At 40.4% G+C, this 18,609-nt stretch overlaps 1 protein-coding gene across 1 annotated transcript in view; it reads left to right on the plus strand.

The window, feature by feature from the left end:
• Positions 1-18,609, plus strand: part of C7 (complement C7) — a 62,277-nt gene that overhangs the window by 36,740 nt on the left and 6,928 nt on the right. The window contains exons 10-15 of the mRNA XM_052159810.1: positions 584-750; positions 3,616-3,844; positions 4,150-4,321; positions 7,674-7,761; positions 10,638-10,770; positions 12,591-12,782. Coding sequence (XP_052015770.1) covers positions 584-750; positions 3,616-3,844; positions 4,150-4,321; positions 7,674-7,761; positions 10,638-10,770; positions 12,591-12,782 — 981 coding nt within the window. The remainder of the gene's footprint in view (positions 1-583; positions 751-3,615; positions 3,845-4,149; positions 4,322-7,673; positions 7,762-10,637; positions 10,771-12,590; positions 12,783-18,609) is intronic.

The following is an 18,609-nucleotide window of genomic DNA, read 5'->3' on the forward strand; positions in this document are numbered from 1 at the left end:
TAGGCTTGTGCTCCCAGGACTAATCTTATGCAGTGCAGGTATGGGTGCAGAGTTACCCGAGGGTTAGCAAATGCTTTACCGACTAAACAATATCCCCAGCCACCTACTTCTCTTTTCAATCTTATTTTTTATGTCCACTGAGAGTCACAGCACCATCATGAGCAAAATGTAGAGATTTGCCATACTCTTCCCACCCCCATTGTAGTCATACCTCCCACAGCAGCAGAACAATTGCTAAGATGGATGCATCTACACAGAGATAGCTTTTCATACAATAGGTATCAATATTACACGATACATATTGACATTAGTGTTTGCGCTTGGTGTTGTATATTTTATGGGTCTTCTAAGGATGTTAGAAGGATAATAACCACTGTAGTGTTGTATAGAATGGTTTAAATTCTCTAAAAATCCAGGCATCCCTCATACTATTGTCTTTATGGTTTGCTTTTCTAAAGATGCCACAGTTTGATGGATTTTTTTTTAAACACCTACCAGACTTTAGACTTCCCCTTGATAATTTCATTTTCTCCATGCATGATGACTTATGCTGATTCATTCCACTTGTTTCCTCCATTTGTAGGAAACCAGGGCAGGGTGCTTCGAGGAGAGCCATTTGTCAGAGGTGGAGGCCCTGGCTTTGTAGCTGACCTTAGTTTCCTGGACCTGGATAATCCCGCTGGAAACAAACAGCGGTACTCCTCCTGGGCCAACTCTGTAACCAATCTTCCCCAAGTCATAAAACAAAAGGTATGTGAAGACCGGCATGACCCAGGGGGAGCAGTTGTGTTTACTTGTGTTGGAAAATGAGATTACATCAGGGTGATTAAACAGAATTGGCTGCAATTATCATTTCCCGTATCCCAATTATGCTTTATAGAGTAAAATGAATATATACATGATAACAAGAAACAGATGATGTGGTTTATTTGTAAATCAGCAGTAAAGCTTACACATCCTGTAAATCTCAAGACAATCATGAGGATGCTTGTCTTTTCACTTTGGCCCTAAATAGGATTATGTTTTCTTTCAAAACTTTACCTTCTTTGGTTGATTATCAGTGTATGTGTGTGATATATATATATGTATGTGTTATCGCATGGAGGCCCACAGACAATTCTGTGGAGTCAGTTCTCTCCTTCAACCTTTGTGAGGGTCTGGAAGTCCAAACTCAGGTTGCCAGGCTCGCAGAGGAAGTTCCTGTTATCTGCCAAGTCACCTTGCCAGCACCTTAGTCATATTTTCTTTGCTTTGTAATCTGGGGTGGGGGTTACATGTTTTCCAAGAGGAATGCACAGAGACTGGCTTGCTGTTACATTTGTCAGTCTGATCACTTCTCCTCCTGTGCTATAATTTATGGGCTCTGAAATGACAGTAACCTATATGTACCAAATGCCCATATGTACCAAATGACAGGTAAAGTCAAGGGTCTTTTTAATCACAAAAATTTGTTTTATTTTATAACAAACTATATGTATTCCAAACATCAACAAAAACAAAATAAAAACAAAGACTCCACCCCCCCAAAAAAACCCAACCCTTCTGAGTTATGCAAACTCATACAGTGAAGACCAAAGATCATACTGGAAATTGGCTACAACACTCAAAATCTGCTGCGATCTTGACTTAAGAGAAATGGTATTTATAACAACAGATGCAAGGCTTTATACACATTAAATTATTAGAAAATGCACCTGTGCTACCATGAATGAGTAGAAAGCCCTGAAGCCCATTGCCTAGAAAGCCCTGAAGCCCTGTGGGTGCTGGAAGTGTTGTGGTATTTTAGATCACATAAAGTAGAACAGTTAGAAAGCTGGTGGCCAGTTTACCAGATGAGTGGGCGTGGCTTATTGTGCAGCAGGTTAACAAATGTGGAGTTCTGAGCTGTGTGTCCCTGAGCATCGTGGTTCTATGTTCTCTTATTCTGTGCACTTTGTGCATACCACTGCACATGAGAGAAGGCAAAATCTGCAGCACACTCATGTTGTACTCTAACACGACAACCTCCATAGAGCAAATCCATCTCTTCGCTTTATGCTAGTCAGTAACCCAGGCAACGACAAAACAAACAAACAAACAAACAAACAAACAAACAAACAATCAGATACCTACAGCAGCTCTTTGAACACCCCTAACAGCTGTTTGTTTATCTCAAATAAAGCAGGCAGCATTTCAGCATTTCCGGAAAAGCCATTTTCACAGTCCCATAACTTCGTTAGCAATGGAGGAAAGCAGACATTCTTTCACAGCCTCAACTACATCCTTTGTCCACAAGGGACTCCAAACTTGCAGATGTAGCACCTTCCTGGTTGGGCAGGAAGGGCACAATGAAAGGACAGACAGTACCCAGCTTCTGACTGTTCAAAGCCAGTCGTTGTTCAGAAGAGCCTGGCTGTCACATGTCCTTCCAGTCCTGTCCTTGGTGACATCAATTTGGTAATCTGAATTTAGCCATCATAACAGTGTGCAGGAGAATTTAGAATCTGTCACAAAGCAGAGACTTTTTTTTTTTGAATGTGGAAAAGCATGTTCCCACATAAGTTGTTAAAATTTAGCAACCAGACCCTTAACTACAAAGTGGATTTTCTTCTGAAAAACCAAATACAAGGTAATAAGGTTTCCCTACTTTAAATTTCTTCAGGAGAAAGCCTTGGTCTATGGGAAAGAGATTACATCTGAGTCAGAAAATTTAATTCTAAGTGTAATTGTACTTCCTTCCTTATGATAATTTAAGCACAATTTCCTTTCTTCTGTCCTCTATAGAGGTGATAACTCATTGTCTTTGAAGCAATCTTCCATTAACTAGACAATGAATGTTCTCTGGCTTTTGTTTTTTAAATTAATGCGTTTCAAGATGTAAACAATATTTGTTCCCTAGCTGGTTCTAAATGTTCCTAAGATTGTGTAGATTTTGTTGCAGAGAGCATGGAGTCCTCCCCTCTCCCAATTTAAACAAGAAACATCCTCGAAGCTGTTTCACCTTCTTTAGTTTTGGGCTATGAAAACATTAAATAGAAAATTCCAGAAACGGGCGATTCATGAGTTTTATTTTATTAATAATTATTACTGTTAATCGTATGTTGATAAAATACACTCTGCCATAGGGAGCTGGAGAGAAGGCTCATCAGTTGGGGACACTGGCAGCTCATCGGGAGGACCAGACTTTGGTTCCTGTCACTCATATTGAGAGGTTTACGATTGCCTAAAAACAATTTTAGCTCCAAGATATCTGGTACCTTCTTCTTGCTTCTATGGGCACCTGCCTACACATGACATTCATTCACAGGGACACACACACACACACACACACACACACACACACACACACACACACACACAGAGAGAGAGAGAGAGAGAGAGAGAGAGAGAGAGAGAGAGAGAGAGAGAGAGAGTTTTATTATAGGTCCATATATAGGAAGAAGGAGCCTATATAGGACTTGGTTCTGTTCTTGCTTTGGGGACAGTATTAGGGGTCTTGAGACACACATACTATAGGAGCAGGTGCAATGACAGCAAGAATGGCTTTTGCTTTTGCTCCAATGGGGTCGGTGTACATGATAAGAAGCACATTCATTCCTGAAGCTCAGAGGACTGACTGACATCTTTTCCCTGTAGCTGGCGCCATTGTATGAGCTGGTCAAGGAGGTGCCCTGTGCCTCTGTGAAAAGACTGCACCTGAAGCGGGCTCTTGAGGAGTACTTGGACGAATTTGACCCTTGCCATTGTCGGCCTTGCCAGAATGGTGGCCTCGCTACTGTTGTGGGGACGCAGTGCCAGTGTCACTGCAAGCCATACACATTTGGGATGGCGTGTGAGCAAGGAGCCCTCGTCGGCAATCAAGCAGGTCAGCATAATAGGTTTTCACTTGTCCTGAGGGATATCTCGAAAGGAGAGTTCTCCTTGGCCCTTGACAGGCCCTACTTTGTGTCTGAAGAAGTAAAAGACTGGTGGAAGGTTGCATACCAATAAAATACCACAGTGGATTCTAGTCTAGCCACCTCAGATCCTACAATATGCCCTTTGTAATTCTCCCAAGGCCATTACCCATACCCCTATCCCCAGTGAACACATTAGCAAGAAGTAGAGCGCTGAGCTCTGATGTCTTGGTCTATAGCCATAGCCATCAAGAATCTCTTCCTTCTATGACAGGAGGGGTTGATGGAGGTTGGAGCTGTTGGTCATCTTGGGGCCCCTGTGTTCAAGGGAAGAGATCAAGGAGCCGAGAATGCAATAATCCTCCTCCCAGTGCAGGTGGAAAGTCCTGTATTGGAGAAACGACTGAAAGCAGGCAGTGTGAAGACCAGGACTTGGAGAACTTGCGGTAATGGAAACTGCACCTTTTCACAGTTGCCTAGAGAACAGTTACTGTGCCGTGTGAGGTTGATGACTGATGCTCTGAGATGATTAGAAGTTATGTGGTCATTTTTGTCAGTGTTTGCTTTGCTCCTTAGAACTAGAGTCAATGAAGGCGGGAGGCCTGTCGTGGCTAGTAACACTGGCTGTGAGCTTCAGGTTTTCCAGACAACAAGATACACAGGGCTAGTCACTGGGAGTAGGAGGCCAGTGGGTTTGCTCTCCTCTTGCTGTGTGGCCTTGAGCAGCTCCCTTCCTGTATCTTTAAAATCAGAACAGTACCTGTAGATAAGCTGATGATAAAATATAAGAGCTAAATCATGTAAAAGTGACTGGTATGGGCACATGGAAAGTATTAATAAGTGTAATAATTTTCAGACACACCAATGCCTCCTACTTCCTTCGTCTCTGGGTCAAGCATAAAGCCAGACCCCCCTTAGCTGGATGATAATTTGCCCAGCTGGTGGAAATCTACCAGTAACATTACATTGGGCACGGGCATGCTAAAGCGCTCTCAACTTTGTTGATTCAACTGTACCCCTGTGTCAGAATTCTTTAAAATATTTATTATTTATACTTGAGGCAGGGTCTTCTGTAGCCCAGTGCCAGCCTCAGACTCACTCTGTTATAGAGGAAGACCTTGATCTTTCTGCCTTTACTTCCAAAGTGCTGGGATTACAAGTTTGTGTCTCTATGCCATTTCCCCCCCCTTTTCCTGTTGCAGAAATATTTTACTTTTCTAAGCAGGAAATGCAATTTTATTAGAGTTTAAAAGGAACACTCCTAGGGTGAGTGAGCTATAAATCTCCTCAGCTTCCCAGAGGAGAAATAATGAAAGAGTGAAGGGGGCAAGAGAAAAAAAGGACAAGGAAAGCCGTGCCTTGTAAAGTGCCACGGAGGTGAGACGTGCGACACATTAGCAGTCACATGGTGGACAGGAGCTTTAGGGAACAAATAAGAAATCAGCAAATGCGGGGGAAAGCTGAAGTATTAGGGAAGGCATGCTTCGAGCAGAGACAGAGAAGGAAAAGTTGTACTTCCCTGCGTACTTAACGTGGACAGATGTTTGAAGCAGTAGGTTGTACTCTGAAGAGACTGTATTAGCAAGGTGTGTGTGTGTGTATGTGTGTGTGTGTGTGTGTGTGTGTGTGTGTGTGAGGCAAGGCGAAGTATAGGATCTCATTGAAGAAAGAATTATTCTGCCAATCTCTCTAGCATAGCTTAAGGTGAGCCTGTCTGCTTAGGGCAAGTCCCTTGGCTGAGAGACTGATCTGGCTTAACTAGAATTTTAGTTCTTCACAGAGATTCTATTCTTTTGGCCAGAAGGAGGTTTTTATTATCTTAAAAATTTAATTTCTTATTTTTAATCTGTCTATTGTGAGTGTCCATGCCCAAGAAGGTTAGAGGTTAATCATTCTCCTGGAGCCGGAATTATAGACAGCAATAAACAATCTGACTCGGCTGCTAGGAACTCTGGTCCTCTATAAGAGCAGTGAGCACTCTGAACTACAGAACCATCTCTCCAGTCCCAGAGGAGGGTTTCTTATTGGGACTTTATTGTTGCTCTAATAATATCCATACCTTTGAAAGAGGTGATCCTAAAATCATTTAGGAACCAGACCATGGATCCCAGCCCCTAAATACTCCCAAATACTGGTAAAGATGAGACTGCCAACAAGGCGCAAGGTCATTTTTGGGTTTCATCCTCAAAAGAAACAGGCTGTTCTTTCAGGTCTCCTGAGCCAGTTTTACCTCCTTTTCTCGTCATTTTCCCTTCTCAGAATTAGGGTCTTGATGAATCTGGCTTCTAATGTCTGAATGGGGCCACTGAATGTGGCATTTGGGAGTGCTTTCCAGTGGCCCAGCTAAGGACTCCAAAAATGCATGTGTTGGTCTGTTTGTTCCATTTTTCCGAAGGCTAGAAACTAGACCAAACATTCTGGCGGGATAATTTGAAGGCCGTGTGAGCTAAAGAAAGAAACAAGGTGCTTGGGTATATGGATATATACTAGGTGCTATGCCATTGATAAGGACATTGACTGCTTAGATCCTAGGTCTTTCATGCCTTGTTAAACAACAGTAATTCAGTGAGGAAGCCAAAGATACCTGGGTTAGAGTGGGGAAAGCATGCACTCATAGCTCCAAGTGGGTGAGTGTGGGAAAGCAGGTCTTTGTTCGAGGGGACCCATTTTCCCCTGGACTTGGGAAATCACTTTTACACAAAATTAAGCCTGTTTAATGGAGGAATAATGAATCTTTATATATAAAGCCAGAGAGAGAGAGGGAGAGGGAGAGGGAGAGGGAGAGGGAGAGGGAGAGGGAGAGGGAGAGGGAGAGGGAGAGGGAGAGGGAGAGGGAGAGGGAGAGGGAGAGGGAGAGGGAGAGGGAGAGGGAGAGGGAGAGGGAGAGGGAGGGACAGAGAGGGAGGGAGAGAGAGGGAGGGACAGAGAGGGAGGGAGAGGGAGGGAGGGACAGAGAGGGAGAGAGAGGGAGGGAGGGACAGAGAGGGAGAGAGAGGGAGGGAGGGAGGGAGGGAGAGAGAGAGAGAGAAACATTCTAAGTGAAACATAAAAGAGATCTCATCCTCATTCTCCTCTTCCTCTTCTTTTTTGTTGTTGTTCGCTCAAAGAAGGGAATCTAACCTCATCAGCACCAATAAGAAAGTTTTGATATTTCACTGTTCTGGTTTCCTTGGGGTGCTTTAAAAGATGAGGAATTTAACTGAGAAGGAAGTGTCATAGCCTGAGTGTGCTCTTCCTGCTCAGATTTCACTCGCTGGAGTGGACTGGTAGTATATTGACCACAGAGGCATCATGGACAATCGCTGTTTAATGATGGATGTTAAGCGATGGTTGTTAGGATGATCATGGTGATAGCAAATTTTCAGAAATAGCATTGGTGATGTGTCATTAAGGATCTCTGTTCCTTTTAGACTTACTTAGATATTCTTACAAAGTAGAATTAATTTTGTGATAAAAGGATTTCATAGCTCAATGGCAGGAAACACAGAGACAGATGAATCTAGCAGTCATATAATGTATATGCATCATCTAAGGAATTCATCTTTCTTCCTGCTTGCTTTTCATGGTAGTGATCTTGTAGATATTTAAATCTTTTGCTAGATTGAGTTTTCACTCAAGGTATTTACAAATGCAATGTGATCACATATTTGGTTCTGTGAATGACAAAAATATATATCTGTGTCCTTGTATGTTCTATTTGAATGATTTCAGATGTAAAGGAAAAATATAATACAATATAGTATATATCAACTAAACTGTGGAAACCAATCACATTGATCTCCGTTTGTTTCTTTGCAGATTACTTGAGCCACATTGCTTTCATTTGTCTTTGGTTCCAAAAGGATCCTGCCCATCACCCCCGGCCTTAAAAGATGGACTTGTTCAAGTTGGTTATGAAAAGATAAATTGTTCTTTATGAATATTCCAACTTCTATCTCTTCACTTGCATATAACCTATATCTTTCTCCATGATCAAATAGTACTAATATATTTTATATGTGCATTTTTACTTCAGTAGTGGAGAGGATTTCATTCATGACACTTTTTCCTTTGGCTCAAGGTGTCACTACTTGCCACCTGATGAATCAAGAGATACCATCATGCCTATTGAACATTGTCAATGTTACTGTTAATTATGAATCCACACTCAATTTCTTAAGTCTAAGTCTGAAGAATTTTTTTATTCTTTTCATTGAAAAAGATTTTCTTAAAAAAATTTCATCATTGAAATTTTTCATTTACCTTAAATGCCACTTTTAACCACTCCTTGATGTGTGCATGTTATCATGCTTTTACCAGTTTTCGTGTTCATAAAAGAACACTGATCATCTACCACTGGCTGTTTTAGTGACTTCACTTGACATTGGGATTATCTTAACTAGTTCTGCTCCCAGTTTTTCTTACGATTGAGCATTGATCCCAAAATTTAGTGACATCTCTTTGTGGCTCACCCAGGAAACACATCGTCACAAGGATGGCATTCAATGCTGGCAGTTCAACTTCTACATGAGAAATTTTGATTCTTAAATTCTAGGCCCTTGAGTTTACAATGATGAGAGTTTGCTTAAGTGTCCACAGTTTAGACACTTTGAGAAATCAATGAGTCAGAAGAAGGAGATAAAGTAGGAGGTGGAATGTTCTATACGCTCCTGAATGAAACACATTTTGAGAGCAATATAATGTAAATTCACACACCTTAGCAACCAGCAAAGCTCTCCTGCCCTTTCTGTAGCCAACCTTTTTTTTTTTTTTTTTTTTTTTTTTTTTTTTTTTTTTTTTTTGCTTTTTTGGATTTGTTTTTTTCGAGACAGGGTTTCTCTGTATAGCCCTGGTTGTCCTGGAACTCACTCTGTAAACCAGGCTGGCCTCGAACTCAGAAATCCACCTGCCTCTGCCTCCCAGAGTGCTGGGATTACAGGCGTGCACCACCACTGCCTGACTGCAGCCACCCTTTTAAAAGATTTATTTATTTATTATATATAAGCACACTTAGATGTCTTCAGACACCAGATGGGCATGTCAGATCTCATTATGGATGGTTGTGAGCCACTATGTGGTTGCTGGGATTTGAACTCAGGACCTTCAGAAGAGCAGTCAGTGCTCTTAACCACTGAGCCACCTCTCCAGGCCCTAGCCAACCTTTTAAAACACTGTTTCAGAATGTCTACAAACTTCCTTCAGGGAACTTCAAAATAAATATTGCTGCTTGATTCCTGTCCTCCAATCTTCTCTGATTCAGTAGGTTGGAGGTGGAGCCTGCAAGTCTTCTTTTTCAATTGCTATAAGTAGTTTTTGCAGATATAGAAATATTTGCATGGTGTTGAGTTAAATTTCCATATCATGAAGTCCCTCTTGCAAAGTAGAAGACCTGGGAGCTATAGTCAAAGACTGTGTTCCTTCCCCATTGTTTCCTATTAGCTTCTACAGCAGAGGCAGACTAAGCCTGGGATAAAATGTCTTATAGTGATTAGTAGGCACCAGACAATTGGGTTTTATTTGCTAGAGTATCTCCAAAACATCCCCCAGGCCTGTATTTCTTCAGTATTTTTCTGTGGTGGGGCAGAGAACCAGAAGCAAGGGCCCCAGAGAGGGTAACTATCTTCTTGCAGACGTGGATTTGAAATTCTTTACTTTATTGTGACAACTCACCCGCAAATATTATAGACTAATGAAATAGCTAATTCATTCACAGCAGCATTTCCGATACTACAGTGAAAGGTGGAAGTAGATCAACATCATGTTCTTAGAAGTCACCTGGTGGGGTGGCACATACCCGTAATCCAACCACTGAGTTGGAGGTGTGAGGATTCTGAGTTTGAGGCCAGCTAGGTCTCTACAACAATTTGCAGGTTGACGTGAGATGCACAATGAGGCCCAATCTCAAAAATCAAAAACAAACAACCAGATGATATAATGCCCTCAATGAGACTTGCATTGAAGACATTGAGAAGATGCAAATATTTCTGATATGCTGACACTTACGAGATACTGTTGTCAGTGAACAGAATATAGATCCTTCACACAAAGAACTGCAGGACAAAACTACTTCTAAACCTGATGGCAAACAGCATTTTGGTATATGAGGAAGGGAAGGAAATTACCAGATTGTCCACTAAGGTGGTTTTAATAAAATGCTTAGTGTAGCACTTGGTATTTTGGGACCAATCAATACATTGTAATATGTTGGCATTATGGCTTTATTTCAATCAATGATGGTATTGGTGCTGTTGAATAGCGGTGGTATTAGTGTTTTTGAATACAAGGGAAAATGTTTTACATTGATTTTCTAAATCAATTGTTTGAATGTAGGTTGACTGATGATTAAAGTTAATTAAGATTTTCAGGCCAAGTAAAAACTAAAAAAACATTTTGTTAATGAGAAACAGGATAACTCAACCTTCAACACTTTTTTATTAGATATTTTCTTTATTTACATTTCAAATGTTATCCCCTTTCCTCGTTTCCCCTCTGAAAATGCCCTATCCCATCCCTTCCACCCCTGCTCACCAACCCATTCATTCTCCCTTCCCTGTCCTGGCATTCCGCTATACTGGGGCATAGAGCATTCTCAAGACCCAGGGCCTCTCCTCTCTTTGATGTCCAACAAGGCCATCCTCTGCTGCATATGCAGCGGAGGCATGGGTCCCTCCATGTGTACTCTTAGGTTGGTGGTTTAGAGCTCTGGGGGGTATTGGTTGGTTCATAATGTTGTTCCTCATATGGGGCTGCCAATCCCTTTCTCCACTTTTTATCTTTGTTTAGGGTGAAGGTACCATGTTTCCTGTTGGGAAAAGCATAGTATATGCTTGTAATGAAGGATATTCTCTTGTGGGAGATCCTTTTGCCAGATGTGGAGAAGATTTACAGTGGCTTGTTGGAGAAATGCATTGTCAAAGTGAGTGGTCTTAGTTGTAGTGTATATCTTAGGATGGCAGAATGGTAGAGAAGAAAATAAACGAAGACAAATAATCACCTGTGTTAACCTCCACACTAAGGAGTGACTCATTATCAGCTCCATCCTTTGTCTCCTTTTCCTGAAAAACCTGTTAGGAGCCTGTATTAGTAATTTTTCTCACCACTGTGCAAAAAATACCAGGACAAAATAGCTTAAGGGAAGAAAGACTTACATTCGCTTGCAGTTCATAGCAAAGTATAGTCTGTCATAGCAAGGAAACCTTGGTGGAGGGAGATAGGTCAGGCAGCAGCTCACATAGCATCCACAGTCAGGAAGTGGAGAGGGATGGAAGCTGGTGTGTGCGGCACTACAGATAATACTTTATATTCTTTGTATTGCTTTTCATGTTAAATATTTCTATGTTTTTGAATGTTAGATTAGTTCTGACTAAATGCTACTCTATTCGTGAAAAACTTTAGGAACAATTTGAGGCTTGGATGACATAGTTAGAGAAGATGAATTTTCTATCTGGTAAGCAGCAATGAGGGTACTTTATGCGTGGTTAACCTTCATTCCAATGGTGCCTCACCACGAGGTGATACAAATGAAGGGAATGGACTTGCTACCCGGGTATTTCCTTTTCTGACAGAACTGGAGCCCTGGATTTGATCCCCTACCTGTGTCTCTCCTGCACACTCCACAAACAACAATTCAACCTCCGAGCTGCGGCTCTCTTCTCGGTTTATCTGTTCTGCATTATGTTTTTATTTTTATTTGATCTTAGTTGTTTTTTTTTTTTTTCAAATTTACAATGACCTCACAGGGAAAAGCATTACCAAATGTGTAACTACTACCTTAGATTTCTCTTCTCTCTGGAATCTAGGATCTTCAAAACTGCACTTTTTTTTGGCAACTCGATGATTCTCAGAAACATTTTTCTTTTAGTCTTGTGCAGTTTTCCTCTCCGTCCTGGTAGGAGAGAGGCTGTAGATCATCTTTGTGATACATTTGGCAGACGTTCTGTGCCAGAACAAACTCAGTGCCAGATTTTGAAGGCACAGCATGTGGCCTGTACATAGCTTGTCTCCATCATTATACAATATATTTGGCAAAATCTAGACACTCAATAAAATGATAAAAACTGTGCTTGGATAAATGAATGCATGGGTCTTGCTGAAGCACAGCAATATTGTATAATATTGCCCAAAATCCATGAGGGGCATTGCAAAGATTTTTGTCTTCAAATCATGATTTCCAACATGTTCATATCTATGTTTTTTTTTTAGCTGTTTTATTTTTAAATATACTTGAACTAATGAATGTCATTAAGGAAAAGATTGGGATGGGAGAATACTGAACACTTTCAGGCTGAAAGGTGAAAGGTGCTGTGTTAAGTCTTTAGATGGTGACATATCTAATTAGAGTTAATGATATGCAAATGAGCAAAGCTCTTGGGAGAAGTCTGGTGGGGCATCATCTCACTACAGAGATGAGTGGCAGCTGTGAAGTCTGATTTTAGCAGCAGGTTGGGCTTTGGGGCTCTATTTGTAGGCTTGTTCATTTTAGGCTGTCGCATTGCTTTGAGGGCAGGGGAAGGAGATGACAGCTGTTTTGTCTTTAGTCGTTCATTGGTCAATTATATGTCAGACACAGTGGAAGAGTGCTTTTTGGAGCACTGTGTAAGTAGACTCACTCTTTTCCCTGCCTGTCTTGTGATATGAAAAGGAAGATCAAGTATATTAGCACAACTTAAGGCTATTTTTAGAAAGGTTCCTTAGGCTACCAAAGCAGTGACCCATTCTGTCCTCCTTTACCTTCAGAAATTGCCTGTTTTCTACCTGAAGTGATGAGTGGTATGCAGAGTCACCCCCAGAAACCTTTTTACATGGTTGGTGAGAAGGTGACCCTTTCCTGTGCGGGCGGCATGTCCTTAGAAGGTCCTTCAACCTTCCTCTGTGGCTCCAGTCTTAAGTGGAGTCCTGAGCTGAAGAGTGCCCAGTGTGTGCAGAAAGGTGAGTAGCTTCTGTGTCTCTTCAGTGTCACCCGTGCTTAGACAGGGAAAAGTACATCATTCTCTCCGTCTGCCTCCCTATGAGAGTGAGGTCAGTGCGTAGACTGTGGAACAATAGACTCATGGCATGTAGGACAGGAAGGATAGCACAACAAACTTCACTGAACGAAGAGCTTCGTATTGGTTAGGGTGCCAAGAAAATGAACACTTTCTGAAGGCTGACACTTGAATAATATATTATTTTAAAATTGAATGCATTATTTCTGGACTCCCAATTAATGATATTAAAGTGAAAATTTATAAAAATTATTAAAATATAAATATACATTTATATTTAATGCTGCAACGTAGACATCGTTCAAAGAAGTCTTGTGGTTTGTAAAGTTACTCTTCATAAGGGTGAAAGTTAAGTTTTCAGGAAAAAAATAAAAGATGAGAACTTGGATGAGATCAATAGCGGGAACATGGTTTATTTCGTATCAGAGAGGTGGAATCTTTAATTCTGGCCACCTCATGATCAGGGTACAGGATCCAGTCACTCAATGATCAGAGGTCAAGAGATGGGGGATCCAGGCTTTAGGCTGAGGTTTTTAAAGCTAAAGATGGGGAAGCGGCATGAGGGACTTCTTAGAAGACTATGGAAGTCAGCTGTTTTCCTTAGAGAAGCCCTGTGGTTGCAGAATCTGTTGTCTCTTTCTGCAACCACTGTTTTCTGGCCTCGAGTCAGCAGCCTTTCTTCTGAAATACTCAAATAGCTGTTGTTTCGTGGGACTTTGAGCTCAGTTTCAGGTCCTTGGCTTTTGCTGGGCAGTGTGGGTGTGGGTCTATTTTACTCTTGGTAGATCCAGCAATCTAACATTCTTAACACTAGTCACATTCAAACATTCATTTTCAGAACCTAAAATAAACTGAGTGTGTTGGCCTACATCTTTAATCCTAACACTCCGAGGCAGAGGCAGGTGGATCTCTGAGCTTGAGGCCATCCTGGTCTACATAGTGAGTTCTACCAGGGCTATGTAGCGAGAAGCTATTTCAACAATGAACAAACACCTAAGACAGAAAAAATAATTTAGAAAAACAAATAATGTACTTTCAGAGACCTTTAAATGAGCTAAATTTGTTTATTAAAACATTTATTGTTTCATTGCATATTAATAAATGTAAATACATTGTTTAGTAATTTAAAAAGATAAATTTGTTTTTATTTTGCATATATGCATGTTTTGCCTGCATCGATGTAAGTGCACTGTGTGTGAGCCCAGTGATTGCAGAGGCCAAAAGAGGGCATTGGATACCCTGGAACCGGAGTTAAGAATAGTTGCTCTATGGGTGCCGGAAACTGAACCCAGGTCTGTTGCAAGATCAGCAAGTATTCTTAACTGCTGAGTCTTCTCTCCAGCCTGGAAAGATGCTCTTAACAGTTATAACCAAGAAAGAAGGAAAGCTCATATACATGCTCCTTTCCATAATATTTCTATAGTATAAAAGTTTTTAACTCAGTGCTGAAATCTGTCTATTCTCATGAGGATGAAAGCACTAGATTCTGAGATGAACTGTTAAGGTGAATTAGATGCTTACAACTGAGAACAGCCCTTTTCCACTGGATTATGGTGATGCGTGGCAGTAGAGAGGGGCAGAGCAGACACCTGGAGCACCTTCCACACCAGTTCTCATGCGCTCTTCTCTGAACACATCAGAAAACAACTGCTTTCGTTCCTATGTCCCCTGTCACACAGATATGAGTTTGAGTTGTGCAAAGTAATGCATCTGTATCCATGATTTGAAAACGAAAGGGAACAATATATACTTAATGAGGATATAATTCTGTTTCAAAGGAAATTAGATAGCTTTTCTTCAGTGTTTGCTTCTGTCGTTTTCCAGCATAGTTTAGTATGTAGATTGGCATTAATTAAGGATATTTTATGGACCCATTTATTTTTCTGATTATGTAGATAGCAATAATCACCACACTTAAGATAAACCTATAGCAAGCAAAAGTTCCTACGTTTGTGAGGTTTTAAGGTTGCTATTTAAAAAAATCTGTTAAAGGTGGGAATGGGAAGATGGCTCAGTAGGAGATTTGCTGTGTGTGTGCATGAAGACTCTAGTTCAGCTCTCCAGCTTCCATATAAAAGCTGGACATCGTGGTGTATGTATGACTTTAGTCCCATTACTGGGGACATGGAGACAGTGCATACTGGCAGCTGGAGACTGGCTGCTCTAGCCAAAATGGTAAGTACCAGGTTCAAAGAGTCATCGTGTCTCAAAATATAAGGTGGAAGGGGGACAGAAGATGATACCCCAAGATTGATCTCTCAGTTCTACATATGTATACCCTTGGACACCACCTCTAACACACACACACATACACACACACACACTCACACACACACTCACACTCACACACACACACACAAACTCACACACTATTAAGTAATAAGTAAATAAATTATTAGCCCTTTGAATATTTGATCCTTTAAAAATTGTGCTAAGCACATGAACTCATGCATATTTCATATATAATTTATACAAACACAAAATATCAGTTAGGTAGCAATATTTAGTCTTCAAAATCTAGTCATCTAAAAGTTTGCTAAGCTATACATATAAAATTCACTATTTTAATCATTTAAAATACACAGATAACGAATCATTTAAAATACACAGTGGGATTATGCCCACTCTTTCTGTTGAACAGCCGTCACCTCTACCCATCTCCACAAGTTTTGCACATAAATGTGTTTTGATCTAGCAAATGTAATTAAAAATATTTTGCCAAATAATGACAAATTTTGGCAGTGTAAAGAACCCTTATAGACTACCGACAGTAATGTAAATTAGTTCAAACTCTGTGGAAACCAATTCAGAGATGCCTCAAACCATCAAAACTACAACTACCATATAATCCAATGATATCATACATCTGATGGAATCTAAGACATCATAGGACATAAAACCTGCATATCCACATTTATTATAGCACTTACAATAGCAAAGATAGAATCAGCTTAGATTTCAGAAAAGGGGAGATACTAGATGGTCTGCTGTGGGCTTTTGAATCTCACAGCCCACTTCCAGTGACAAATCTCCAACATGGACACACTTCCTATTCCTTCCAAACACACAGCTTGCAAATATGTGAGCCCATAGTGTGTGTGTGTGTGTGTGTGTGTGTGTGTAGGGACAATAGTCTTTTTCAGGCCTTTATACCTACCATCCTAGTGATATGAAAATCTGAGACAGGGGGAACTCAACTTTAAGGTCAACCTGAGCTATACTATAAGACCCTGCCCCAAAAACAAAGAAAACAACACAACAAAACATATGGAGAAAGAAACTTTGCTAGGACACTCCTGATTAACATGCTATTCAGATAGTACAATTCTCCCTTCTGTCATTTTAATTTCTAGTACCTGATTCAAGCTTCTGTCTTGCATTGGGAGTTCCACCGCATCAAGTGTTTAGAAAATGTGACTGTTACTGAGGTTCCCAGCGGTGGAAGACATGCTTCTCATGGCCGCCATTTTTCCAGTTTTGTGACTTTTTCTTGGGATGTTATTATCTTGTCTGACTTGCTTATGTTTTTCTTAGTAAGGGACATATGTATTATGTAATTTTTTTCCTTCTAAAATCATGTCCTTGAGACATCAAGATGGCTTAGTATGTTAAGATACTTACTGCCTAGCTTGATAACTAAGTTTGAGCCTCCACTGCCCACCAGGTGGAAATTATCTTCTGATCTCTATGCGTGCGCCACACCCACGATACACTAAATACATAAGTTCAGCTAAAGATGAAAAAAAATCCATGATCTTCTCATAAGATTATCTTTATAATATACTAAACGAGTATCTAATTTTATGTCCAAAGCTTGATGCCAATGATTTTCATTAAAATGAAGCTAGCAGAAAGTGGGAAAAAAATGAGTGTTTTAGACTTCACATTGCCATCTGCCAGAACCAGTGCAGAGATTTTCCATTTACATTACTGTAAGCCACACCAAGGTGCTGACTTACGATATTCAAATAGTGGTTCACTTAAAGAAAGAGTTTCTAGATTCAAAATGGTGGATACAATATTTTTAATGTAAGCAGCTCCAGACCTGTTGAGGGCAGACTACCTGCACATTTGTATGTGAGAGGTTATAGCTTTCCTTGGGAACCAACAGTTTCTTCTTTTTTTTTTTTTTTCAACAGTTTCTTCTAAGTTATCATTAATAGACAGTTTATTTATTTATTTAATGTATAAGGGTGTTTTCTCTGTATGTATATATGCACATCACGTGGATAGCTGGTACCTACAAAAGTGGGGAGAGGACATCAGATCCCGTGGGAGGAGAGCTTCAGGCAGTTGTGAACTGCCATGTGTTGCTAGGAATCAAACCTGGAGAAGCAGCCAGTGCCCTTAACCACTGAGCCGTCTTTTCAGTGCTCTAAGTTCTTTTGTGGCTTTGTAAACCGTGGTGGGCTCGTGGCAAAGTGCAGTCCAAGACAGCGAGCAGTTTACAAGGATCGGCTTCACGAATGGGAACCTGACTTACCAGCCATGGGTTCAGACAGATGTGAGCTTAACCCGGCATAGGAAGATTTGTGAGCGATTTGAGAAAGCATCAGTTTCCAAACTTCCTGACCCTCAGGTTTTTCATCTCTTACATAGGCACTTGGCAGCAGGGATCAAATAACAAAATGTCCAAACAGTGTAAGATCCATTAAACATGCCCAGGAAATGGTATCTGTCGTCACTGCAGCTTTTTATAGTGTTCCTCCGTGAAATGCTTTAGAGACTTACTGCATATAAATATATATAACATATGTTTATATATTTTTAAACAAATTATAAATTATATGTTAAATGTTATAATTATTGTATTATGTACAATATGTATAATATATACTATATATTATAATGTTAAATTATATATATATATATGTATGTGTATGTGTATATGTATATGTATTAGTTTCTTTTTTTCTTTTGAGGCAGGGTTATACTGTGTAGCCCTGGTGTCCTGGACCTCACTCTGTAGAAGAGGCTGGCCTTGAACTCTGAGATCCACCTGCTTCTGTCTCCCAAGTGCTGGGATTAAAGGTATACACCAGCACTGCCAAGCTATAATATATATTTTAAAAATTTCCTATCTTCTGAAGTTAAAATTTCCCTCCCCTTCTCTCTCCTAAATATATAAATACAACTTGTTCAGTTCCCATAGTTTTTTTCTGTATTTATTACTGAAAAAATATTTTTTATATACTGATGTCTATTCCTCCTCCCGCAACTCCTGTGAGATCCTCCGCACTCCATATCCACGATTCCGCACCGTTTCTTTGTCTTTAGAAATCAAACAGGTAAACAACAATAAAACCAAACCAGAATTTTTTAAAAAAGTAAAAAATAAGAAACACACACACACTCATACTCACACACACACACACACACACACACACACACACACACACACACACACCATAAAAACACTCAACTGGAGACCATAATATATAAGTAAAAGACAAGTAAGGCAAAAAAAAAAAGCTCTAGCAAATAATATGAGACAAGAGTCTACAAAAATACTATTGAGTTCATTTTGTGTTGGCCTTCCACTGCTGGGCATGCAGCCTGCTCTAAGTGCAGTTAATACATCCAGAGGATGCTTGGGAAGCAGATGTCAATTGGAGATGGTTGTTTGGTTAGGGCCGAGAACTTTTTCCCTTTAATTTTTAAACTGAAAGCAGATTTCTTTCATATAATATGTTCTGATTACGATTCTCCTCCTTCAATCCCTCCCAAGATCCTCTGCACCCTCTCCTCCACCCAAATCCACATCCTTTCTT

This window comes from Apodemus sylvaticus, chromosome 16 (assembly GCF_947179515.1).
Source record: "Apodemus sylvaticus chromosome 16, mApoSyl1.1, whole genome shotgun sequence".
Taxonomy (NCBI): domain Eukaryota; kingdom Metazoa; phylum Chordata; class Mammalia; order Rodentia; family Muridae; genus Apodemus; species Apodemus sylvaticus.